At 39.3% G+C, this 27,820-nt stretch overlaps 1 protein-coding gene across 2 annotated transcripts in view; it reads right to left on the bottom strand.

Moving 5' to 3' along the window:
- DPY19L4 (dpy-19 like 4) overlaps positions 1-25,484 on the bottom strand; it is a 32,772-nt gene extending 7,288 nt beyond the window's left edge. Inside the window, exons 1-18 of one of the 2 annotated variants that reach the window (XM_054291026.1) lie at positions 25,352-25,484; positions 21,681-21,788; positions 20,622-20,746; positions 19,787-19,877; positions 17,907-18,028; positions 16,913-17,058; positions 15,127-15,250; positions 14,445-14,579; positions 13,104-13,235; positions 12,916-13,014; positions 11,662-11,735; positions 9,717-9,875; positions 7,919-8,038; positions 6,733-6,853; positions 5,259-5,315; positions 2,852-2,934; positions 1,046-1,178; positions 463-621 (exon numbers count right to left, since the gene is read on the bottom strand). In XM_054291026.1, the coding sequence (XP_054147001.1) occupies positions 463-621; positions 1,046-1,178; positions 2,852-2,934; positions 5,259-5,315; positions 6,733-6,853; positions 7,919-8,038; positions 9,717-9,875; positions 11,662-11,735; positions 12,916-13,014; positions 13,104-13,235; positions 14,445-14,579; positions 15,127-15,250; positions 16,913-17,058; positions 17,907-18,028; positions 19,787-19,877; positions 20,622-20,746; positions 21,681-21,788; positions 25,352-25,484 (2,121 nt within the window). Of the gene's footprint in view, positions 1-462; positions 622-1,045; positions 1,179-2,851; positions 2,935-5,258; positions 5,316-6,732; positions 6,854-7,918; positions 8,039-9,716; positions 9,876-11,661; positions 11,736-12,915; positions 13,015-13,103; positions 13,236-14,444; positions 14,580-15,126; positions 15,251-16,912; positions 17,059-17,906; positions 18,029-19,786; positions 19,878-20,621; positions 20,747-21,680; positions 21,789-24,710; positions 24,773-25,351 lie in introns of those variants that run through there. The other variant, XM_054291799.1, reaches the window with a different exon arrangement.
- Positions 25,485-27,820: the final 2,336 nt, after the last annotated feature.

The raw sequence follows: 27,820 nt of genomic DNA, 5'->3' as shown, positions 1-27,820 counted from the left end.
GAACTGAATAGACTTGCACCCTCATCAGAACCAAACAGTCTTCACTGAACTAAATGGTAGGCTGGTCCTAATCCCAGCCAGTTTTAGAAGAACTGAGTTTATCCATTTTAGAATTTCATCTTCAAAGGTGCTAAAGAATGCCTTCTGAGGCAGGACTTCAATGCTTTGGTAACAAAGTATTCAGGTGTCAGTCTTGAACATTTCTATATAGTTCAATGGTATTTACTGATTGTCAGAAAAGCAGCAGAGCTAGATACTCGTGTTAGGAGGGATTAGGGCAGTTAATAGAATCAGGTAAGATTACAAGTTATAGACAATCCAAAACTTAACTGATCACCTTTAAAACTTGAGTTTTGTCTACATGTCAATTACAATAAGAAAAATAAGACCAGCATTATAAGATTTATTTTCAATTTAATTATTTATGCATTCAAACATTCACTTCTTCTCACCAATACTTACATGACCATTAGCAATATCCAACAGATCTTTAACTCTACATCCTCTTACAGGTCCCACTTCATTGCAAATTGAATCTTCAATAACCAGAAAGTTTGCTTTGTAAGATGTGAGTATCTTATAAATATCCTCTGCTGACCTCTTTGAATAGATTTGATAAATCTATAAATTAAGAAAACATGTTCATGCAATGCAAAAATCAGTGATACCTTAAACACTGGGACACACACACCCCCAACAATGACCTATCTGCAATGACAAACTATACGTACACAAGCTATAAAAAGTTTGGTTTTGAAATCAGTGAGACAATGGCCAGCTGAATGGGAAGTATTTATCTCTGATGATGGCAAGTTCTCATCTTACATACTCCAAGTGGCCTGAAAAGTCTTCAGAAATAATATTTTGATAATGAGTTGTTTCTGTGCAGAGTGAAGCACTGGTAATATACTTGATAATCCCTTCCATGTCCACTGGACTCCTATGTCCTCTTCCCTTCTAATACATTTGATTTTTTTGCATTACATTTGGGTGAAGAGGAAGACAGTTCCTGTGAGATGCCACATTTATGGAATTGGATACTCACATTCTCATTTCTTTTCAGGAGATCATCATCATTATACAAAGGCAGGCTCGACACCATCCATCCTGTACAGAGCTTGATCACACCCATGAGCTGTGGGCTGCCTGCAAACACGGCAGCCACGGGAGCCTGGCGTCTGCAAAAGCAACACCAACACACCTGAGCACTGCATGCACTCATCAAACAACTCTATCAGCTGTGTGTGGGATCTGCAGAATGAACTGGAGCAGGTGAAAGGGGCTCTCATTACAGCTGGTGATGGTGTTGCTGTGGCAGTGCTTTTCCTGCGAGGGAAAGGGCAGACCTGCAGCAATAGGAGTTTGAAAGGAGGGGTTCCTGCTGGGGCAAGGGCTTGTGGTTGTTCTCCCCTCATGCAATCCATGAGCACCATTCAGAGTGGTCCTGGAATGGATCCAAGTTCTGCTTTTCTGAATGGCTGCCAACTCGTGACAAAACAAGCTTGGGAGAGAGGGAGTAGGTACAAGGAGAAACAACATGATGTTATCTTGTAAGGGAATGATTTGTGATTGTTGTAACTTGATCTCTAGTATGTATTTAATATGTAAGCTCTGATTATGTATTTTATCATCTATGAGAAAATAATGTCAGCATGCAGAATAATGTCTACAGTAATCAGGTTTCTGGGTTTGGTATAATTTTTTGACTGTTTGTATTTCTGTATTAGTGAAAGAAAACAGTCATTGTCACACTTTATTACAGACTTTGGCAACTTCTGTAGAGAAAATTCAAATTAAATCTGTATTATCAGAGAGAAGACTTGGAGAATATATACTGTAATAATGACATTGAATTAAAATTTCAATGTGGATAGCTAAGTATATCCATAAGAAAAAAAAATCCTTATTTTCTTTAAAAATAAGAACAGCTGCTACAGATAAGGTAGTCACATTGTTCGTAGCTGAGTCAATCTCAATGAAATTCACCATGATTAATTACGTACTTGAAGTATATGCAGGCTAACATAAAAGCCATTAGGTACTTGGCATTATTCCACTTGCTGCCTTGAAGAGCTACAGCAGTGACAAACAACATACACTACTACAACAAGAAGAAGAAATTGGCTGGAACACTAATTACCAGCCCTGCCTTTTGTGAAGATGAACAGGTTGACATTAAAGACTACATAAACAGAGACAGCAATATTCTAAAAAAATACAGTTAAAGCTAAGTTATCTGAACACAAGGGATCTAATTTTCAGAAAAGCACAGTTCCTAATGACATAGTTTGAAGTTAAATTGAATGAGGCAGAATGCAATTCTGAAACCTTTGGTGGTAAAAAAAATAAATCGTGAAAATAACTTGACTTGCTATTAGCTGTGTATATGCTCAGTATAGCTGTATAACATAGCTCCATATTAGCTGTGGTCAAAGGGGAAGTCTGAATAACACATGTATCCTGACAAAAGTCTCTAAATCCTCATATTCAGCCATTTCATTTTATTGGCTCAGGCACATAACATCTCAGGGTTTTTGGCATTACAACCAACATAATCCTGCAGTCTAATTAAATGTTAGCAAGATCTAAGATCCTGCTATTTAGAAACTAGGTCTGCAACAACATTAAACATGACTTACTTGTGTGTTCCAGGATCTTCTCTCGTAATCCATGATAAACTCCAGTTTCTTTTATGGGAACAATACCACACTTAAAATAGAAAACTTGTTCCCCCATGCATCATTGAATGCCAAGGGAAAACCCAGCTTGACAGAGGTAGCTCCACAAACTGCTGAGATAAAAATACCCTTACAAAAAGCAGTAAAATAGAAATGTTGGACTGTATGCTTACTTTATCCATGTCATAAGTTCTACTGTATCAGGATCATAGAATTCTTGCAGTTCCGTAAGCTCTGTCATTATTCTAGGGAAAAACTGATGTAAAATGTTTTTGGTTACTTACAGTTTAAAAAATTATCTATAGAGCATCACATTACACTAAGGCCTTAATTGACACAACAGAAACGGGTTTCAACAGTTTCCCCCCTGACTGGTACTTTTGCAAAACTCAGCTTACATTTACTTACCTGACAGCAGAAGTCCCTCTCCAAAATAAGCATGTTAAACATAAGTTCTCATCTCTCTCTCTTTTTCATTAGAATACTTATAATTAAAAACAAATAAATAAGTAGCAGCAACAACATTCATGAACATCAAGTGGCGTTAAATGCATCAAAACCATAGTTCAGGTGGTCATATGCAAATGTCTACAAATAAGGGCACTAAACCAAGAAGATGATAAATCTCTCATGGTAAACCTGCTTGAGCAGGAAGGATTGGACCATTGTGACTTGATGGAAAGGTGTTATGCAAGCAAGAGAGAAGAAACTTCCTAGAAGAGCCCTGGTAATGTGCCCAGACTCGCTTCTGACTTCAATCACTGCAGTGAAGACGAGCACATTACATTGTGTGAAGTGGGATATCTCAATTTATGCTCTTGAAAAACATTTTGGGAAAAGGAGGGATTCTGTGAGATAGAATGCCACCTCTTTCAAACCAGGCCAGCTTGCAAACCTGCATCATGGCTTCCCTACCCTGTTAGGTTTGAGGTCCCTCTTTACCGAGATGGGAAATTTTGTAAGTCCTTGAGCCATTTAGTGCATTTATCTGAAAAAGCCATGGCTGGAATCTGGCCAGCCTTGAGGGGCCAGAACAGGTACATGTACATGCTGTTGTAGATGCTAAGTTCTGGATGTCAGCTCTTTTGGAAAAGAATGAAGTTTACAGGCTCTGCCATATTAAAGAGACAACTTACATTGGGACAGCCACAGTGGACAGACAGGAGTGGGAGCCTGCTTTTAACTGAGCACTTTCCACCCCCATTACCTGGACAATTCAGCTGTCAAGTGGCAGCAGTCTACAATCAGCACAAGAAGAGCTGCCACAGGTTTGTGTCAGGGACAAACAGCACTGCTGTTACACATACACTGGAACTACTCCCAGAGCAGAGGGATGGAAAGAGGAACTGCTACTGCCACCCCAAGGAGAACCTGTTTCACTCATCACAGCACTTGGAAAAACCTAGTTAGAGGAGGGACTATGCCAGACACAGACAGAAGGCAGCCAAGCAAAAGGATGCTGAGCTATACAGTCAGCCTTTATAGCCACAGTAACAGATTATGCTCCAGGCATTTTTGCTGCTCTGTTACTTGTAATCAACAGTCCCAACCTCAGGGACGAGTTGAGAGCCTGGAGAGCAAACTGTTCACCACTGCTTAAAAGCACAAGCTGGATCAACAATGGATGAAGCCCTCTAGAGTCCAAAACCCCACACTGCTACTGCTTTCATTAAAAGAGTCTGGAAAGGAATTACTTGGGTAACTACACTAGTTTCCTCTATTGTAATAGATTTCATAACTCTTTTGAGCAACTCTAGCTTTTTTTACAGACAGTATCTATTGCTTCACGAAAAGCATGTAAAAAGTCAGGCGACAATAGAAAATTTAGTTGCAATGTAAGATAGATGTTACAAAATCTGTTAAAATACTGTTGGGCAAGACTGGCTTCTATATATGAATTCTCAGACTAGCCAAACTATTTTAAAGCTGTGCCAGTATAGCAGAGGATTACACTTCATGAGACGTTTCACATATTTTTTGCACTCACAGGAGCTTAAAAAATAATTTCCAAATACTCCACTCTCAGTCTGTCTGTGACTTGCAATAAAGTATTCATTTTAAACATGGAAACATCTGTGTCTTTTCTTCCCCTGTATTGTAGTAGGTACACACCTCGACAGAATGGTCTGCACAAAGAATTTAACTCCGTTATAATTTGATGGGAGCTTTTCAAACAATTTATTTGCATATAGCCTCCTGTAATTTTACTTCATCTAACTTTATGCCTTTTCACTAAAACTAAGATTGAGGCAACATAGCTTTCAATATCCTGAGTTTTCATTTGGCAGCATTTTCTTTGCTGAGTCAGTTTATACATCCAAAGCTTAACAGCTGACTATAATAAAGTCTTCATTTAAATTTAATTACAATAAGCAATCATTAAAAAATTAAATTTTCAAATACCTTATACTGAAAAAAGTGAAGTTTTTTTTTTAAAAAAGAAACATTTTCAATGGATGACACCTTCAATTTCATCACATATATTTAATTTCACGGAGTACATTTCATTACATTTGCTCATCATTTTGACTCATATTGTGCCAACATACAAAGAAAACTCTACAAAGGAATTTTTCTTACCTCTTTCCACAAGCTGAATCCAATTATAGTGGGAACTGCCATACTCAGGATAAGAGCCTAGAAAGTACATGTTAGAGAAAAAGGATTATGCACCACTCTCCAACTCTGAGGTGTCTGTTGATTCCGCTCATACAGTGAGCAATATTTATGCCTGAAACCTCATAGTGACAGTAGGTGAATCTTTGTGGTTTTCTACCAGGCAAAAAAATTTCCTCTAACAAGATTTTGCCTAATTTACCATGGAAGGCTTCACTTGCCTCACAAAAACTTTACCATCAATTTTAGGGACAGTTAATTACTACTAAAGTAACAATGATTCCATGTGCACATGACGTAGGGAACAGAAGAAGGTAAACACCTCACATTCAAATGCTAGGAGACCAAGCATTTCAAACCTCTGATCTTGTTCAGATTAGCATTATTGATATGCAAGACCCAGAAACCCATCTCTCAGCATACCATCATTCTAGCTGATGCAATTTTTGCTGTGCAAGAAGGAGAAAATAGCTTCTATGGTACAGAAAACATTTGGTAAGGAATGCACACGAGGCATTCCTTTGATATTAAGCAGCTAACACATCTACTGTGTTAATAGTGAAAAAGCAGGTCTACATCACAGAAAACATGAAGCATATAAAAGAATGTGCTTACCATGTAGCTGAACATATTGATACTCCTTGACTGAAAGAACACAGCCAATGTTTCTGATATAGCAGTGTATGGTATTTTCACAGAAGACATAATGAACATCTAAGCGTAATATATTTATTCCTATAAGCCTCTTGAATTTAGGGCAAACAATATCCTATCCCTATTTTATTATTAAAACCAATGCACAAAGCTGCTAAAAATCACACAAAGCAACTTTTGTCATATTGAGAATAAAGCTAGGGTTTGGAAGCAGGGGAGTTGTTTGCTCTGTAACACAAGCTTATCTTCAGTCACAACACTTCTCTATGATGGCCAAACATGAACAAATCTTATACAAAGTAATTCAACTTACCATTTCTTGTGCAGCAGTTTTACTCTCAGCAGTTATATTCACCTTACTACACCATTTAAAGACCCATTTCTCAGGGAAACAAAGCTTACGCCTTCCCTGTGCACCAGTACTTTTTCTCCTGCATTCCTCCTAAAAAGTGCATGACCTTCTTAACCAATCCCAAATAGATTTGAAAGAGAGATTGAGTTCTCAAATATTTGCTAAAAGAAATTGAGAAGAGTGAAAGGGAGATGAAGACAGCTCTGCTTTTTATGAGGAAAGGTTGTAGTGTGAATGCAACTTCATCACCAGGTACCAGAGAACAAGTGACACTAAGAAGAAAAGACAGAAAAAGCAGACCATATGCAATCCACTGCTCACAGAACAACCTGTTGCTTTCATGGGTTCTTTCATGGGTCTTAGGTACTTCTTGCTTGCAAAGCTATATACTTGCTAGCTGTATTTTCCACGACTTTGGCAACAGCAACTCACCAGCAGTATTGGGTGCACAGCTTTCAGTCGAAGCCACTTGAAAAGCGTCATCCAAAGTTCAGGAGAACACACACCAAATGCAGCAAGCATACAAACATAAGGTGTCCATAGATATTTCATTCTGAAAAACACTGCAATAACTTAGTTGGGACCCTGTGTATGCCTCTGTACTCAAGCTATTATAAAAACATTCAGATTTTTTTCTTATGCCAGACACAGTCTGGATGTTCAGACAATCTGAGGTCAACTTTGATGGTACTGGAGGGTAAACCAAGGAAATCTCTAGCAGAAGAGCTGGCACCTGATTATCTGCTGTGAGATGGAGGAGCAAGATCCAAGGTAAAAGATGACAAAATCCTTCATAGAGTTCAGGGGAGGATGAAAGAAAAACAAAGAGAATAGCAGAGTCACTTGGCTGGTTTTCCAGCCAAGAAGGGATAAAAAGCAGCTATTTGACAAAGCTGTACAGACAATGTACTATAAGGGACTTCCTGAAGAAAGGAAAGGAAAATATTTAATTAACTCTTAAGTGTAGACTAGTCAACTTAGAAAAACTACAGGATAACACAACAGTCTGCTCACTTTAGGCAACATTTGTGAATATTTAGATTTTAAGATGAGGAGCCTAATAAAAACACAAGTCTGACATCTTCAAGTTGATTAAGCTGATAAAAAGATTAGAACAACAATGTCTTCCAAACATCAGCTACTCTAGCTTTAAGGACTAACACAATACTTTTGAAACTAGTTCTGCTACTGATTTAACGTGTCAAGCAGAGGTACACATCATGGTAGCCTACACACAAGAAGATGGATAAGAAATCTTCCAAGTCCCAATATTCCAGCACTATTCTGTTCATCAAAACACTACAAAAGCTCTTGCTAAAAATAATTACAGCACAGTTCTATACTAAATACCATAAGGAAAGTGATTTAAATGTGATTCAATTAATGTCTTGGACCTTGGCTGCATTAAAGCTTGGAAAACATGTTCAGGAGATCAAGCACAAGTGTTCATATAGCCATATCAAATTTATAATCAAAATTATTTTGACTACTCCTAAGTAGTATAACTATAGGCCAAAATTATTTCTGAAAAAGGGTGATTTCAAAGGGGTAAACAGTGCATCATGTCCAGCAAGGAACTCTGTTGATTTCAAAAGAGATACATCAAAATCAGACTTACCCTTCCAAACACATCGCTAGACAACCAAGCAAAATTGTGTGAATTACATGATAAACTATTTCTGGCCTCTCTCCAATTCGACCATCCTCAAGTTTAACTGTCTCTTTCAGTGGTTCACCACTGCAGTTGGAGAAAATGAGACATCACTTAATTCAGATATTATCCCAGGAAAAGGTGCCAATAAAAATACTTTTAAGTCAGCAGTGCACTGAGATCATTCCATATCATAGCATATAATATTGTTGCACTGTTCACTTGCTTTTTGTTCTTGATCACTGACCTATCAGTACCCACTGTCCCTTGATTTAGATTGCAACCTCTCTGGAGCAATGGCTGTCAATTAATACAATGGGATCACTGCTTATGACCACAAACCTTACTTTAAGGTAATCCAGCACCAAGAGACAGTCTAATTTAAGAGCATGTACACTCTACAAACACTTACACAAATCATGCTGAACATGCATTTCACATTCCTTCTTACCAACAGCACAGTAAAGAATTATGGAATCAGTAGGATGATAATTGTGTATGGAATGTGTGTACAACAAAGACAACAAAAGTAGCTGATAGTCACATTATTATAAATTCTAATTATATCTAATAAATAAAAATCTTAGCCAATCTATAGCCAAAATCTTGCAGTGAAAGGTTTTCTACTAACAAGATAGAAAGGCATAGAATAAATAACACTTCCTCCTACCATGATGTGATTTCTGTTTACATTTTTATAATAAGTTTCCTTATGAAAATTAGAAATGATATTTTGAGATTATTAACTGATTCAAAAATTTAAAAAAAAAAAAGAGAGAGGAAAAGGTTTATTTTAAGATTTTCCTTAAAAAGGTGTTGGACATAATGTAGTCACTGCTCATTACAAAGTAATAAATAGTTATTTCAACCACTAGCAAACAATAAGAAGTTTGCTCCGTTGTTCTGAATATCCTATCACACATCCAACCTGACAAACATTTTCATTTACAGCAGCATAATCTTTATCTGTTAGAAGCCTTCATCTTTGAAACGAACCTATTGATTTTTGCTGCAGACAAGTGAGAAATTCGTTCCAGTATCTGAGAAGTTACACCATTCATCTTCTACCAGGAAGAGATAATTTCCTAACCACTGTGTTTCCAAGACAAATTATGCTAGGATCTACAGTGTTGGTATTCTTAGTTTTTTTACAAAGACAGTTCCACTACCCCTCCTCTCAAGGGAACTGTGAATCAATGTGAAACTAAAACTAATTGAGTCAGTTTTACTTCAGTTCTGTTCCAAGCAGCAACGGCTAGTGGACCTTATCACAGTAAACAAGTGTTTTTAAAAACCAACAGTGAAGCATTAGAAATCCAAAGCCCTCTCAGCTCCACCCATGTCATCTTTCTCAACATGTAAACTTGAAAAAAAAACCAAAAACCCCAAATGCAAAACAGAAAAACAAATTCTAGCAACAATTAGATAACTTTGCTTTGGAAGGAGAATTACAGATATAAAATCATTCACTGTCAGTGGGAAGAGACAAACACATCAGCAAATACTATCCAGAGCTCAGCAGGAATTACATCTGCAGGGAAACAAACCAATGACAACTCCCTGTCCTGACAGGAGGGCTGCTCAGAAACCTCCTCACAAAAAGACTCTTCTTCAGGAGGCTCTTGTGGGCCTTCCCACTGGTGCTCACACCCTGACAAGCCCAATGGTAAAACAAACTTTGGAGCAAAAAACATGATGACCATTCCCTGAGGCATCCAGGAGCCTCTTATTTTTAACTTATTTTTCACATAAACAAGTTACTTACCAAATTCTCCTAAAAATGACCTGAGTTACAGAAAAAAGGCAGATAATTAATACTAAAATATAAAAAGGCAACAGTGATGACTGTGTTAGTCGCAAAAAAAAGTCTTGGGAGGGTGCCTGAAGAGATTCTTGACAAAGGAGCCAATTCATTGTAAAATTCCTAGTAAGGCAAAAACATTCCATTAAAAACAATAATAATATCCCATAGATTAGGAAAAAACCCCAACAACCCAGCACAAAAAATTGCAATTTAACCTATTCATGTCATAGAAAACTACTTGAGATTCATCTTTGACGTTATCTTTTTATCATTTGAAACTGCCTTGCAAATACTCTTTACAGTAAATGTCAAAAGTCCATCTTCCCAAAAAGTATCTGTGATCTGAAGAGACCAGACTACAAATCCTCTATATCACAAAAGCCCAACCTCCCACATAACTCCATTATGGGGACCAAAAGAATCTTGTTGTCATGGTGGATTAAGATTTTAGAGATAATGATGCAAGAAGGTATGCTTGTCCTCATTCCAAACAAGGAGACAAAGAAAGGAAAGTGGTCATCTGAGATCCCAAAGAAGCCTGAGACACTGCCAGGAATAAAATCTTTAATGTTGAAATTCTAGTTCTGTAGCTGAAGCCACTTCATCATTCTTCTTCCTCATATAGCAAGCAGGAAGATAATGCACTCTGCTCAGAAGCACTGTCAGTGTGTATTCTCAACTGGAACTGGTGCAGCATGCGGTGCTGGGAATGCATTCTTGTCTTACTTTGTTTTGCTTCACTCCCTCTTTCATTTTCTCCCAAGGGAAGACTAGAGGACAGAACCACTTTCAATTAGACAGAATCAGTTTAAAGATGAACAGCTGGGCATGTCCCAACTGGCCTTAAAAGAGAGATCTTGAAGCTCTTGTGCTGCAAATCACAATTCCAATACATAGTGTTCCAGGCGTAAAGGCACCCAGTTTGTCTCAGTCTCTGGCTTCATTGCAGAGTCTGACAGTCTGAAAAGTGGTATTTAGCAAGGACCCAGGGGGAAAAAGAGGGAAATCCATTAATACCTGGGAGCTGAATAAACTGAAATCCTGACCAGGAGTCTTTGTTTTCTTGCAAAACACTTAAGAATGAGTATGTGTGTGTGATAAACAATGCATCGTAGCCAACATCCCTACATCTTGTCTTCCAAAAGTCCCCCAACAGTTTCAGTTGGGTGTGATGTCATTTTCCACTTGTTCCCCCGAAAGGCTGTGAAGCAGCTTTTTGTAAGAGAGATGCAGTTCTTCAGAGAGAGTTCCAATTCCTGCATGGAATTGCAAATCTTGGCTTGGGTCCAGGAGTGTGTCAGTCCTTACTAACACTCCACTGGAAGCTTTCCAGAAAATCTGTTGCCATGACATCTTGCAGTCCAACATCCAACTCTTTACAGATACTAATGTTTTTTCTCAGAATCACAATTCCCTCTGACTATTAAGATGTCCCTTGTCCTAATTTCTTCCAAAACATAAAGGGAATATTGGGGGTACCCACAACCCAAGCCTCTTTTGAGATAGTATCAATAGTTCATGACTATTTCCAGAGCCTTTTTTCCAGGCTATAAAAAGCTCATACTGCCACCTTTACCCTATTATCTTTGCTTTCAAGTCTTATTAGAAACACTAGACAGGATACAGAAAGTTTTCATTCTTCAACATCACAAGAGAACAAAATCCTTGAAATGCTTTCACCCTAAGGCATGAAAAATACTGAAGTACCTCAGAAACCTCAATACCCTAAGTAAATTCTGTATGTGCATATTTTTTTACTTCAATCTTAAAACCAGACAACAAATAACTAAACTATTTCCCTAGCTCCTCTATAAAACTCTCACAAGCCACTGAAATGTTACACTTCTCAGAGCAGTTTCAAAAGTTTTGGTATCTTGGGAGGTGTAAAGAGTTTAAATAAACTTACTTAGTTGTGTTTAAGCCAAGTTTTACTTCAATGAACTTCAGCAAATGCCCATTTTCTTTATGAGGAATGAACATCTGAAAATTAATTTAGCAGAGAAAAATCACACAAAATGCTGGAAGCAGTTTTCACATAGTCATTCAAATTACAAAATGTCAGGTAACAATCAACTATTCAAGATTTAGTTTAAACTAACAAAATGGATTAAGTGTGCTAATTAAGGTACTGGTATAATATTGTAATCTTCAGTAAATCTACATTTAGTGTTTCCTTGAGAATATTATTCCCTTCATTCCACTCCCATACCACACTAGGAGGACAAGTGAAAAGCTGCCAATAAGTTGTCAAAAGACTACTGAGCAGTGTAAAAAGGATCATGAAAAACAGGCCCAGATTCACTCCCAAGCAAGCCTAAGAGTGCTGTGCTTGGCTCCACTAGAAAACAGGACTGCAGCTGAGCAGAAGTCATGAGCATTTGTAATCTTCACACACACTGTCTGAGCTGCCTAAAGTTCTGTAACTTACTCATAACTGTAATTTAACTCATATTTTTCAAGGTTGGATTTTATTTTCCTGGAGATACAGCAAGGCTAGGCATTCTGAATAGCAGAGGAAAATAATTACATGTGAGTATTCTTTCAAGCCTTCTAGGGTTCAGTAGTTTCTTTACTTTTAAGTTCATACTGTTAATTAACACAATGAACACTCACATGGTGAGTTTGAGGCATAGAAGAAAAACACATTAATATGTGTAAAAGGCCAGCAAGAGGGAATTGCTAATCAAAATACAAGACCAGGCCAAAATCCCACTGTGTAATCTCAACTCCTAACTGACCCCTACACAAAGGGAAAGCCTCTGTTCCCATGTTCTACTTGAAAACTAATATCTACCCTAGGACCACTCATACTTGCTCCTGGCTATTGTGCCACCATGCCCAAGAATATTGTTTTAATACCCAGACTAGTCTGTAGAGGTCATTCAGATTATAGCAAACCACATATTTATGAACCAAGTAAAATGTCCTTTAAAGAATATTTCTAAACTGTTTCAACCCAGAAGACCAAAACCCCAACAAGATGAAGCTGTTTGAGTTGCTACAAAATGACTCAATTTTTAGTACTCTTACTAACTATGAATTAAGTTATGAACTGTCATATCAATAAGGTAAGCAACATTTCAAAAGATTTTTTCAAGATGTATCTGCAACTTTTAATTTAGATTCTGAAATTAAAATCACTTTTTCAGAGGAATCTTACCTTTAATAAGAAGTTTAGTGTCACTGCTACTGTAAGTACCAAATAAATATACATTATTTTCAGCAATCTTGACACAAATGTGCTTTTTTTCATATTCATCTGCAAAAATATTTAAAGAATGCTGCATAATTTTGGAGTTCAGTTTAAATTTTTAAACTAGACTCAGGGTTAGAAGAAAGTCTACTTACCTGAAGGGATTTGGAGAGCATTAAAGCTACCACAAGACTCAGTAATGGTGACACTAGTAAGGCTGAATTTTCAAACTGCAGAAGGTACCCCACAATGACAGAAAACAGGTAGATTCTGTATACCTCATGCACCTGCAGAAGAAAAAAATAAACAATAAGATAAAACTACAGTGGATATAAATCCTGTTTTTTAGACCAGTAGATAGCTCCCTTCCACTGTTAATCAGGAGATTAATGGATCTCAATCCTTCAGCTCATGAATCTAGCAGGGTACTATTTGGCTCTGGAAAGCACTGCACATGAAAATGATCCTGGTCAGCCTCAGTAACTAAAGGACAATTACTTCACAATAATTCTGTAAAAATACCATAAGTAGGAGTATTTTACCAGGTCTCCCCACCCAGTAATGAAGCACACAAAGCAGTTACTACAAGGCACCAGTAAGAACACATGGTTTGTGACAGAGCTCATCTGTAAACAGGTGATTTTTTTGCCCTCAAAATAACTTGTTCATTAACCTGTCTCAGGAATGAATACTCAGACTGTTATCTATAATTGCTGTTATTTACTACTTGATAAGCAGATGTTATAAACCTTGATGCTTGATTTTTCTTCAGACTTTTACCAAAATACCCATTTTCTCCCTTACACACTGCTTTGAACTACAATAGATCAAACATTTCCCACTGCCGAGGAACAGAATGAAAAGAAACTGAAAGAAGAGGTGAAGAATTAGAATTGCATGCAGTTTGATATCTAACAAAACCAAAAGGCATGCATGTACAAAAAAGCATATTTACAACTGCAACAGGCAGCATAAGAACACCTTATTGTTGCAACATTTCTAAGAGCCATTTTGCAGAATAAATTTAAATACTTTCTTGTAATCAAAAAAATCAATTTTCCCTCAACATCTGTCAAGTCTATTTATTGTCAAAGCAGTGCAGAACAGGCCACTGAGGGTGAAAATGAGCCCTTTAACTGCACAGAGCCAACAAAGCACATCTTTGGTCTGCCCACCCTGCTGTGAATAGGAGAAAGAAGAGGCAGCTAGCCCAACACGGAGGAATATCATTCACCACTCTTTTAGGTCTCCAAGGATGTTTCAGGTCTCAAAAGCTTTGTTTAGCTTCTATCCCAAACACAGCAGTCCAAAAGAGACTTAGTTTGAAGTTATTTTATTCTTCTGATGGATATCACATCACACTTCAGCTGGGCCCAGGCTGCAAGACACTCATCACTCAGCCTTGTGCCCTCGAGCTCCTGAGCAGTAGGAATGGCAGGCACCTCAGAGGCTGCCTCCAAGTCCCCAGCTGTCAGGAGGCTGAAAAGTTCCAATACCTTCTCTGTCTGTGCTAGGGCAAAGCTATCCAGCAGGAAAAGAGAAACAGCCTGGACAAACAGGAGATAATGACTGTATTCCCACATCATCATGAAGGTGTATGTTGAAGCATTCACCAGAAGATAACAAAACTTCTAGAAGGAAAAAAAGAAAAGAAAAAGCATTAATTTTGTACCCCTGCATGTCTGTCAAGTAACTGAGAGGTCATTAAAACATAAACTACAGAAATTAATTATTGTTTGGGGAAATAATTAAAATACTGACTTCGGACGTGCTTAACTTTCAGCATGGAAGAAAGTAATTACTGAAATATTCAAAAACATTTCAAGCCAATCAGAAGAAATATTTTAAAGACAGGGTCGGGGTAAGAAAGTAACAACCACCTTCTTTAAGAAAAACAGTTTACATGAGAAAAATTCTGCCTCTGTTTATTCAAAAACAAGCAGCACATGGCCCATTACCACATTGTTCTCTCTGAACCCTCCTGGGGGCATAACAAGGTAGGGCACAAGTTGTTTAGCAAAAACTGCACATGCCTAGGTGAAATCCAACTGGCCCCTTTGTAAAGAAGAAACAAAACTTCTACTCTTTTCTGCCCAGAAGAGCAACAATAGCAGAAGTAACTAACCTAGAGTACAGTTTTACCCACAGCTCTTTATTAAGAAACTAATTTTGCTTTACCTCAGCAGAACAGTTTAGGTTCTTTTTTAAATAGCCTGTGAGAGCTGCTACTTGACATGCAAAATATGGCAAAGCCCAATTTTCTCTTGATGGTATGGAATAATCAATTCTTGTTGTGTCTGTTCTAGAATAAAGTACAAAGAAACAAAAATATTAAAATATTTGTTGTACAAGAATATCAAGGAAAGCCTAAATGCCACTTCTAGCTGTAAATGTGGCCTTGCAAGCAAACTTTTCCTGATTTTGGTGCAAAGTAACACTGACACAATTTTGCTGCTGATCCAGTTCACCAATTTATTAACAGCATGAAAGGCCCAATCTTTACTCATCCATTTAGCAGGTTTCAATGTTGGCTGGCATTTTTAGCACTGAAGGCAAAAAGAATCTGCCTCAAGCCTTTTCTGACCTGCAATGAAAACCAGCTCATAGCTGAGAGAATAGTTTCCTTTCATTTCTCATACAATATGTTTTAAACAAGTGATTTAGGTAGTTGAGCACAACATAAGATACAAACTGGTGCTCCCCCACAGCAGCAGCAGGAAATATTTTGTCTACAGGGAAAAACTCTGCCCAGCAAAACAAGAGATAGACGGATGGGGAGCATGCAGGGTTTTCTCATGGAATGACTTGACAGTATCCACACAATTAGAGGTGTAGGTGAAAGCTTCAAAAAGTGCTAAAGTGACTCAGAAGCACAAGCCACGCTTCAAATGTAACCAAAGGCATCAGTCTCAGAGGTACATAGCCTGCTTTGTGTCTACTATGCCTTTAAAGAGGAGCCTCAAGCTCCTTTATCATTTAGGTATTTAAAAGCATTACCTTTCATTTTTTCCTCTGAAGCCTCTTACAGAGGCATATTCGAAGCTTTTTTAACTACTAAACCTTTCATTTTGTTGACACTGTTTAATCTTATTCACTGCTGAAAAAAATTACAGATTTATTCACTATTTTTCCTACTTTCCACTGTTCACACCAGCTTGATGAACAGTATTTTCAGCTACTAATCACAGATTCTGTCATGATGACTTCACACCCCTAGAAGATGATTCCTAACAGTTCAGCTTTAAAGGTATATGTCTAACATTTTGCTCCATAGTTCTTTTATTTCAAGTGCTCTCAAGTTCACAGAAAGCCCCAGAGCTCCATGGTGACAAATTAAGAGCATGAACACAGGTTTTCATTGCCCAAATGAGACTCCTTATAATTGTGGGGCTTCATAAGGGGAAGGGGAATTCCAAGTGAACTGTTTTAAAATAAAAAAACTGGATTATCTAAGAAAATTTCATTTTGCAGAAAAACCCACTACAAAAAGAAGATTTTAAAAAAATCAAATATTCTTTACCAAAAAAATGCAACTTGATCATTTCTTTCTATGCTACCGGACAAGTGCCACAACATTTAGAGCTGGCCAGAGAGTGCAGCTCTGTTTTACAGCTGTTTTGGATATTTGTCTTCATTCTTCATCAGCACAAAACTAAACCTTCTGAGGAATATTTTTGAAAAATGAAATTGTGTGTGAATACTCCTTTATTCATACACATACATAAAATCAGTTCAATTGGTAATGTGGATGATTTGGACAACAGGAGGCCTTTCCATTAAAAAAATCATGAGAATCAATTAATCTCTTGGAAATGTTTTTTATTCACCATAAGATTTTGCTCTCACAGTGAGAACACAAAGCTTAATCAAAGCAATTCAATCCACTCATTAAAGTCACTTCAATCCACTAATATTTTAAAGTTCCTTATTGACAAACTAGATTGTATAAAGATGTTTTTCTTACCTGTTAATAATGAACCATGCTACAGTCAGCATTCCTGCCAGCCAAGTCCCACTCATAACCCAACTGGTTACAAACAATGCAGTCACATAAATTCCCTGCAGTCCAAAAACTATACCAATGTAGAAATACACTGGTTCAATAACTTCCTGAAATTACAAATAAAAACGAAGAGACATAGTGGCAACTGAGCTGAAGCTGGAAATTATTACTATTTACAATTTGTTACTGCTAACAATGTGCTAGGTGCTTTACAAACAGGTAAGAGATGCCTCCTATTTTAGAAAAGTACTGGGCATGCCTTTATTTGGGGTTCAAATAAAACATGGGGAAGAACTAAGCAGTGTGAATTAAGTGCACACTTCAGGACTCAGCTTGCCAGTGCCATGATTTTAGAATTTGCTTTAGCTTGAACACTCTATGTGTCAGATTTAATAAATCTATGCTACAGTGGGATATGAAGTTCAGAGGACTAGTAGAAGTTATAAAAGGGAAGAACTTGAAGAAGTAAAGATGTGGCAAAAATAGTTCCAAAATAAGTAAATAATAAAAAAGGAAAGATAATGAGAGTGGACACAAGTACGCAGCATAAGCAGAACAAAGCCAGAGTAGAGTAGAAACTGACAAAAGGTTCATCTACAGAAGGGTTTTTCCCTATGAGAATGGGCAGACAGGTACCACTATTAACAGACTTCTGTATCCAAAGGAGTTAACTAACTTTCCTGTTTTTAATGGATAGCACAGATACTCCTGACATTTCTAAGCAGTCTGTAGAAGTAAAGAATAACAGAAAAAGTTACTGCTTAGTGTTAAACCCCCAAAATCCTATGACAGAGACTGATCAGAATTGAGACTGAGGAGAATCTGGACCTGGTGACAGCTCAACTCATTCAACAAAAAATATATGAATTAGTTGGATACAGCACAGAAAGTCCCATACACACACACAGAGACACAACCATAATGCAAGTACAGAAAGCAGGAGAAATGCACATACTTCACTACCAGATGCTTGATATAAAACACTGGCAATCAACTCTGGGTACAAAGTCATTTGCTGGACAGCATTTATGGTCTTCAGTGATATTGTCTTATTGTTGTGTGTCAATTCATAAACACCTACAGACAAAAAAAAAATTATTGCTGGAATCACTTACTACTGCTGTTCCTAAAAGAGGCTAAAGTGTATTCAAAGGCAGGGAGAATAAGATTTGATCATTAAAGCTACTGACTGACTGATTCACCACACCTAGTTTAAAAGGAAAGAGAAATTTCTGTGTTAGATGTCATTCCACCTACTGATCTAGCTAGAAAGTTATTACCCTCATCTACTCTTTAAATAGAAGGCCCAAAACTCATCATCTGAAGCACAGCCTTTTCAGTAACACACTGATGCAGTCCTGGAACTACATTCCTATAGATCACCTTCACAGGAAGACCTTAAGGAGTGAGATCTAACAGGGACGAGCAGGATGTGTTAAACCTGTCTCCAGAAGGGTGTCAGGTATGATGGCCTCATCACCCCTTTCAGCTCTGCATTTCTGAGACTTCTAAGAATCCTGCACCAAACACAATGTGCCTTTCTATGGGGTGAAGATGAAATTGAAGCTGCCATACTTGAAGGATCATTCCAAGATCATTTCAAAATGTTATAAATAAAGAAAAGACTTGTCAATACTTAGAACAATAGAGAGAAGAGCAAAACCAACCCAAATCAAGATATGGGGGAGAACAAAAGCCTCAAAAACAATACAGTAGTCAAACAGACAACTGTTTCCAGCTCTGAGCATATCCTGGTGTATGGTCTGCAGCTGGTTCTCTGTAGGTCAAACCAGATCTTCCAGGATTTACAACTGGGTTCAGCTGTAATACACTCTTGAAGACTAGACGCCTTGTAATACCTTGTAGACACGAGTCTACCTGTCTGCAGACACAGCATCCCTGAATGAGGCCTGCAGTCCACCCACTCACAGCATGGGCAATATCCCCAGAGGACAGGAGGCACTGAGTGTACCAAAGACCTCAGATATTGCTGATGTGCTACATTTCAGCTGGGAAACTGTTCAACCAATAAAACACTAACCACAAAGTTAAGTTTTACTGGCTTCAGTGAGGTTTCACAAAAGGACTGAACTAATTCAGTGGCTGACCACTGCAAGATAGGGCAGCTCATCCTCTTCTCTCCTGAGCTCCAGCCCCATGCTAGTGCAGTGCATTCTGAACTCCCTGAACAAGAATGGAAGTGCTCCTTCTTGTTTTCACTGCTTTAGTTTCCTTTTGGTATAGGGACCCAGGGTCAGAGAGCCCCAGAGCCAGTGCAGGGTAAAGAGCAGGAGCACGAAGGAAGGAGAGATCATTGTCACCCAGTCTGTTCTCCTTCCTGTTCCTTTCTGCCCCCACCACTCGGTGCTCATCAGCATCTATCCATCACAGCTGACAAGATTAAAAACCTCTGGCAGGGACAGGATGGAGCAGATCAGCTTGCGACAGAAACTGTTCTGTCTTCTGACAGAGGATGGAAAACACTTATTTTCATCCCTCATTCCCAAATTCAACATAAATTATATTTACATGGCAGAAAAATCCACTATTGTGACACAGGCAAACCCAATGATAACTCTGACACAGGACATAGTAAGAGTTATTATTAACTCTAACCTAGAGTATCAATTAAAGGCAATCTGCTGGAATACAGGATAGTTAAATACTGCTTTTGAAAAGGCACTGAAAAGTTAGGACAGTGTGTGGTTTTTCATTTATCTGACCAATATATCTACATAAGAGAATAAAATTAGTCTCCCCAGTCTGCAGGAGTTTTTTACTGTCTTCAAAGTGAACAGGACTTTTCAAAGCTAATAAAACAAATAAGTTTTGTACCTCTTTCAAATGAAGGAGCCTTTAGCAGTTCTTTATAGAATGAGTAATAAATGGCACTGTCACCCTGAAATGTAATTTCTCGTTCAAGTTCCTAGAAAAAAAAAAAAGAAATTAATCTCCTGCAATCTCTTTCCAAAGACAATATATTTTCAGATAGACTGGTTTTGTAACATGGTACATGGTTATGACTTCACTGTACATCTTCAAAATATTCCACAAAACATTAATCCTCCACAGCATTTCTATCAGGTACATAATGCTCTCTGTAACTTAGCAAACATGCTTGGAATCAGAGCAACTCAAATCCACATTGTAAAAGCACAAAATCCACAGGATCTTTGCATGTTCACAAACCCAAATTTCATTCAACTTTCTATACTTCACTTAATAATGGAGTTCTTAAGAAAACCAAACCAAACCAAACCAAACCAATCAACCATAAAACACAAAAAATCCCCCAAAATCCAAAAAAAAAAAAAAAACCAAAAAACCCAAAAAAAACCCCCAAAAAACCACCCCAAAAAGCGCAACACATATTCCTGTTGAGTAGCTTCTGCAATCCCAGTATGCTTCAGTTACTTTTTTATATTTTAGAAAGGTGTTTTAAGGATAAAAGGTGACATGGAAAAACATACAAAAGCATGACAAGCCACAACAACTGTCAGCAGGAGGAAAAAAATAAAAAAGAAAATAAAGAAGACAAAAAAAAAGAAGCTGTTTCAAAGACAGAGGCCTCAGTAGAAGGACACAGGACTGCAAGTAGTTTCAACATGACACGGATCAGATTTGATTTCAAGGACACAATCTGGCTTTTGTTTCAGTAGTTTATCTTTACCTGCCTGCTGGAAAACCAGAATTTCCGCTCATGATACGTGGAGAGGTACACAGCATACATCATCCCACTGGTGACCGCCGCCAGACAGCCAAAGAAAAGCTTTGCAAAGCGCTGGATTAACAGATCTGAAAATGAACAGTGGGAAAGCTAAAACAGCACCGAGGACTGAGAAACAAACTGCACAGCCTACACAGGACTCCTACTTCTGAACAACAAGGGAACTTACTGGCATGAGAATTATCATACCATCAGCAGCACAGATACATTGAAAACTGGTTTGTTACTCCCGGTAGTTTTCTTTCCCGGTTGGTATCATTGTTTCACAGACAAAATATTCAACACACTACACTGCAAATTTTCTCCAGCAAGCTTTGTTGTCAAATGAATTCCAAGAAGGAAAAGCCTCTTCCAGATAAATAGAGCAAACTCTAGATTCTACCCAAAACACCACAAACTTCCTAAAGACATTAACAGACAGAGGTGGCATACTGCATCTAACATAATTTCTGAGACATTTTATTTTCCATTCTGTTTTTGAATATAAGAACAAATGGATCTGAATTTACCAAACTCATTCAAAGGGTGTCTACTACACCTGTATCTCCTTTGAGTTAGTATGTACTTTTAACATAAAAGCTTTTGGTAGCTTGGTGAGCACTTGCCTAAAATTATATCTAGTTTTAGTTCTGTTTCTTGAAAAGCTCTAAGGACTTTTTGTCTGTTCTTGTTTCAGTACCATTACTTCATGGTATCAGCTTCCAACCAGAAGATCATTCCAGGAACAATAAAAATATTTATTTGGATGCAAATAGTTTCTTAACTCCCCTGCCTCTACCTCCTCAAGCCTGAAACAGTCCAAGACTACCATTTCACCCTCCAACGCATAAAATGTCATTATTAAAGAACTCCAATGTGCATGCCTGTTTTCCCTCAAAATATTCAAAAACCTAATTCAAAGTAAGTCTGTTATAAATTACCATGCTACAAATATCTTCCCATAAAATGTAAGAGAATAATGAAAAAAACAATCAAAAGTCAGCTAAAAATTCTGTAGCTTACATTTTGGCGACCTTCCCAGCTTTGAATTTTCTTTGTTTCTCTCCTCTGGAGCCATTTTGTCAGATTCTGTGCAGTTTTGTTTCTTTCTCTGTCGCAGGTCTGCTTCCCCTGAAGACATTTTTTTTGAAGTTATTGCAACACAATACATAAAATCACACTGGGAAATCCACACAGCAGCAGGTAGCAGCCAGTTACTGCTACTGATTCAATCCCATGGAAGATATATTTGACAGAGACTCAATTAAAGGATGTCATATGCCCAACTAAAATAATAATATAACACTACAGAAATCAATTCTTATGTTATTCCTTAGAAAAAAACAACAGTATTCTCTTGAGGACATACTCTGGGATTACCCAGAACCCAAACTGGAAGATAACTGGTTTATTCCATTTGGTGAACACAAATGAAGAAAATCAATAGTTTAGATAAGCTTATGCAGACACTGGGAGAAACTGGTGCCAATTCCCCATCCTGGTTTTATGCTGCTATAGCAGTATAATACAAAAGCTGGCTAGTCCGTTACTTTTAAATTGAGATGCCTATTATTTATATGGCAAAGGCTTTTATAAAGTAAATGTAATATCACTTTTTTCCTGCTTTTGGATCTACTGGAACTAAGCAGATTTATGAATATTTAGTTTAACACATAATTTAAAAGCCCAGTTTGCTAAGCCACACAGATCACATCACAAGACCAAGGGCTTCTGCTCACTTTTTTGTGAGTAGCAGCAGCAATTTGAAGTCCTGGTCCATTTATTTTACAGTCTGAAAGGCAATGAGGCTAATTCACACACTGCAGGTCTGTGAATACAAAAAGACTCACTGCAAAAAGTATTTTATAATTCCTATATTAAAGATATTCCACAACATTTACATCATTCTGGAAGAGTAATTAAAAGATTTAACTGTAATTGACGCTCCAGAATTTTTAGCTCTCCTGCCTGACCTAGTGTCCAACATTGCTTGAAATTTTCCAGCCATCAATTTTCCTCTGGACTTAAAACAGCTCCTTCATAAACCCATCCAACTTCAAACTTGAAGTGTCAATCTTCACATCCCACAACAAAGCTTTTAAGTACTCTGGTTGTATATTAATTACTTCAATTCTAATTCAGTCTACTTTTAATTCCCAGCTATTAAATCTAGAAGTTAGAAACTAGAGAGAGAAATAGAAATGGTTAAAGTGATGTCTGCCTGTATAAGACACCAGTGTGTTAACAGAGCAAATTATAAATCATTCTGAGCAAACCAAGATCTCAATGGTAACATTTTCATGAATGAACAGAAAATGTCTACCTTCTTAAACAAGACAAGAACTGGAAAGAGTCTAAACAACACAAGGTTTAGGGTGTTCAGTGTCACATTTATCTTCATGCCAATCCAAAAATGCAATGTACACCAGCATCTCTTCATGACATGTATATGAGAAGTTTATCAGCACTGCAAACACCAAGTGCTCTGCAGTTAAAAATCATTTGTAGCATGCAAAATAAAGCACACTGGAAGAAAATCCTAGATCACAAAAGTGGGCAGATATGTGCTTGGAAGGACAAGTGAGAGCCCCTGTCATTCTGGTTATGACCAAGGCAACAGCACTGAGAACACTGGAGGAAAAGGCCTTTGCTTCTCTGGCAGAGAAGTGAACCATAGCAGAAGTGTAACAAACTTATAAAGTATAGCATTTCAAGCAGTAAGAGAAAGCTCCCAAAGAAGTAACAGTTTAAAATTCTACTTCTGAAACAACACCTCAATCAGCAAAAGATCTTCACCTCAGTTTTGAAGCCTGCTCAACATATTCTGCCCAAAGCAATAACACAAAAAGATGCGAGTTACTTCTGTTTCTTGCTGCTGCCACAAACAAGAAAAATGCTGTTTTCACTTCAACGAATCCTTCAAACAGAGTGATATGAAAGTCAAACAAGGTAACAACTAAGAATTATCTAGAATTCTGAACTGATGACACAGCCTCTAGTAACTATCCAGCACATACTTTTTTCATCTGCTTTTCAGTTCCCTGCAAGTCCCCAGTTCAAACAAGTTCTTGTTCAGAAAACATGCATTCCACTCATTTTTGTGTTTCTACTGCAGAAAAACATAACTCATTCCTACTTTGTGCCACCATACTCATCTACTCTTCACCTACTAATTGAGCACTGTCTGTAATTTTTGTCTCCTCATCTAAAGAAAGGTAAGATGAGCTGGGAAACACTCAGAGAAAAGGCCATGAGGGTGATTCAAATTGTGCAATGGCTTCCATACAAGGAACAAGGAAGCAAATTGAAGATGCCTCAGTCTAGAAAAGAGGATGACCAACAGAAACATGCCAGACGTCTACCAGTTAGTGAAGTGCACAAACACACTGAATAGAGAGCAGTGATTCACCTTTTCTAATACAAAAAGTTCTCAAACAAACCTAATGAGTCATGCTAAAAAGAACCAGCTCGTTGCACATCACCTTCACGCAGAACACTCCTACCCAAAGAATGTTCTGTAAGCCAAGAGTTTGCACAGATTCATAAGAATACAGACACAGTTGTGGAGGACAAGCAGCTGGAGACTCCTAAACATACAGAAACCATGTGCAACTCAGAAAGTACCCCTGCTGAGAACAGCTGGGAGGCTGGAATATGCCATGGGACAGATTTGCATATGCTTGTTTGCTCCTGCATTTTTCTGGGTACCTATTAATGGTTTTGTTTCTGCTGATTTCTCCAAGAAAACTAAATGCCATCTCATAACCCCGACATAGGGGGTTTGCACTGAAAAGACATGGAGAAAAATGTTTGTGTAGGGGCTAAATATGAAACAGAATCTCAGAATGCACTGAATTGGATGATACCTGCAAAGATGATCCAAGTCCACTTCTTAACCCTGCACAGGACATCTCAATAACCACATCATGTGCCTGAGAGCACTGTCAAAGCGCTTCTTAACTCTGTCAGGCTTGGTGCTGCGGCCACTTCCCTGGGGAGCCTGTTCCAGCACCCAACCGCCCCAGGGTAAAGAACCTCTTCCTAATTACCAACCTAAACCCTCCATCCGCAGCTTCAGGCCATTCCCTCGGGTCCTGTCACTCCTCACCACAGAAAAGAGATCAGTATCTGCCCCTCCTGAGCAAGCTGGAGGTCTCCGTCAGTCTTCTCCAGGCTGAACAAACCAAGTGACTTCAGCTGCTCCTCATACAGCTTCCCCTCAAGGCCCTTCACCACCTTAGCAGCCCTCTTTTGGATGCTCTCTAATACTTAACCAAACGAGAAAGAAGAGTGACTAAAACATGCGGAAGGATGCCCAAAGAGAAAGTACGCTCACGGAAGCATCCACAGAGCCCGCAGATGCTGCCCCGGGCGCTTTGCCCACAGACAATGCCAGGGAAGAGAAAATGCCAGGGAAGGCGAGGGAAGAGAAAAAGACCCCAAGTCCCCCAGAGAGCGGCCCAGCCTCCCTCTTGGGGCTGCAAAGGACGGGCTGGGCTGAGCTGGGGCCCGAGGGGCCGCCGGGGCGGGCTGGGCCCGGGAGGCCGCCTGTGTCCTGCAGCCCAGTGCTTCAGCTCCGTCCGTGCCCTGGCACAAACCGCGAGGGGCGGCCACACCGCCGGCCTGAGCCCGCGGCCTGGCCCCGACCGCCTCCGCCCGGCTCCGGCTCCGCGGCCTGAGGAGCCGCCCCTCACCTTCCTCCATGGCCGGCCCGTGCCCGCAGCCCGCCGCTGGCTCCCCCCGCCGCTCTCTGCGGGGCGACGCGTCCGCCCCGCCCGCGCCGCCGCCCGCCTCCCGCCGGCCGCGGGGGCGGGAGCGCTCCCGCATCCCCCGGCGAGCGGAGCGGAGCGGAGCGGCCCCGCGCTTCCTCCCACCGCCGGAACTGCGGCTGCGGAGCGCGAGGGGCGGCCGGAGCCGAGCGGCGGCGCACCGGGACACAGCGAACGTGCAGGGCCACGGCGGGCGCGTCGGGCGCCTCTGTACCGGGGCACAGCGAATGTACGGGGCACAGCGAATATTCCGGGGCACAGCGAATGTACGGGGCTACAGTGAATATTCCGGGGCACAGCGAATATTCCGGGGCACAGCGGACGCGCAGGGGCGCACCGGGGCGCTGCCGGGCGGCCTCAGGGCTCCCGTGCGGGAGCTCCGCGGCCGCGCAGCCCCAAGGCGGCACCTCCCGGCAGCGCGGCCGCGGTTGGTGCCGCTCCAGAGGGACCGGGCCTCCAGAGAGCGTGGGCAAGAGGAGGCTCGGGGTGACCCCAAGGCTCTCTACAGATGCCTGAAAGGAGGTTGTAGCCATGGAAGCGTCTTTTCCCGGGCAGCCAGGGGTAGGAGGAGAGGACATGGCCTCAAGCAGTGCCAGAGAAGGTCTAGGTTGGACATCTGGAGGAAGTTTTTCACAGAAAGGCTGATTGGACATTAGAACGGGCTGCCCAGGACGTGGTGGGGTCACTGTCCCTGGAGGTGTGTAAGGAAGGACTGGACGGGGCACTTGCTGCCAGGGTCTAGTTGACATGGTGGTGTTTGGTCAGAGGGGGGTCTCGATGATCTCAGAGGCCTTTTCAAACCTAATTGGTTCTGTGATTACAGAACTGGTCACTCTTCTATGGAAGAGGTTTGTGGGAATTGTCCCTTGGAGGTTTGAGGGAATTGTCCCTTGGATGCTGCGTGTCTCCTGACCTGCAGTCAGGCCAATGGCTGAGCAGCTGCTGGAAAACTGATTGCTTGTCTGGCAGCTGCAAGGAAAAACTAAACCAATATGTGTGTCCTGTTGGAGTGTAAAGTGAGATTTATAAGTTTCCTGGATTTTTTAATAAAATCTAAAATACTTCTGCAGTTGTTGATTTATTGATTAGTGAAAGGAGTTATGTTTTTAATGATCCACAAATTAGCCATTGCATTTCTAATGCATCATGTTCAAGCTAGATTTTTTTGTTTGTTTGTTAGTGTAGGGTTTTTTAAAGTTACTGCAATAAGCAACCATAATCATTGCAATGAAAAGAGCAGTAATTGTTTCAAATATTTGTGCTCAGACCATCAGTACATGGACAGACATAAAATAAACAATTGCTCCATTGTGCTCTAGATGTTTTTTCTTACGCCTTCTTTGTACCTGTTGTTCTATAGTGTACCTTGTTGCATTTATTGTGCAACTCAGTTTTCTTCTGATGATCCAATATGGATCATCCCACACTTTGATTTCAGTAAAATTATAAATGCATATCAAGTTATTTACATGCATAGTTAGCAGAGAAGTGAAAAATCCAGCCTGCTCACTCAATTTTTCTTTTTTCCTAAGGAAAAAAATTGCACATTTGAAGGTGGGAGAACCAAAAATCATTTTTCATGCGAGTTTCTTTTTCACAGAATGCACATGCTGAAATGATTGTTAAGGTAGTGTTGAAAATGTTATTACTGTTGCACTTCAATCTTCCAAAATGCTTTCTTCAACTGATATATGAAAGTTATTCAATTTGACAACTTATTATGTGGCCTAAACATTGTGCTGTAATACATTACAATGAATAAATACAGGGATGTTGTGTTCTAAGCTTTCTCTGTACAAACATGCATCATGTATCTGCATGATGGCATTTGTTCTCTGTTTACATATTATTTCTAAACCCTGCAGACATAATTTTCCTTTTTATTTACAATATCATGGTACTGATGCTTTCCAGTTTAACAATCATTCTTTCCTTTAGAGATTGTTGACAGGAGACAGACACAGACCTTAGTGTAATGCATTTATACTGAGCATATTTGTCATTACACAGAATTTTAAAAAATATGTAGTTATTTGTTTTGTAAACAAACCAGGTTGTATTTTTGTATGTTAAAGATCCCGTGCCTAAAAATGTCTGTAAAGTTTCAATAATCAGGTAACAACTGTGGATATTTCACTCATTCTACTAATTTCAGCCTTTTGTAGGGTTAATTTTCAGGCTGCCTGAAAATTATGGTTCTGGATTGTCAATATCCAGAGGTTTTGCTTATTTTAATTATTTCACATTCTTCTCTCCCCAAAGCTGTATATCTTCTATCAAAGTGTAAAAAAGTAGTGCCTACAAAAGTGTTTATGGGACCAGAATGTTGCTTAAAGTTGGAAGAGTGTGTGCTCCCACCTGATATGGGGACTGCAAGGGAATAAGTGAGGGGAT

This window comes from Melozone crissalis, unplaced genomic scaffold, assembly GCF_028551555.1.
Source record: "Melozone crissalis strain CALT ecotype California unplaced genomic scaffold, PUWL_Pcris_2 ptg000002l_1, whole genome shotgun sequence".
NCBI lineage: Eukaryota > Metazoa > Chordata > Aves > Passeriformes > Passerellidae > Melozone > Melozone crissalis.
This window is presented reverse-complemented; position numbering and strand designations above follow the sequence as displayed.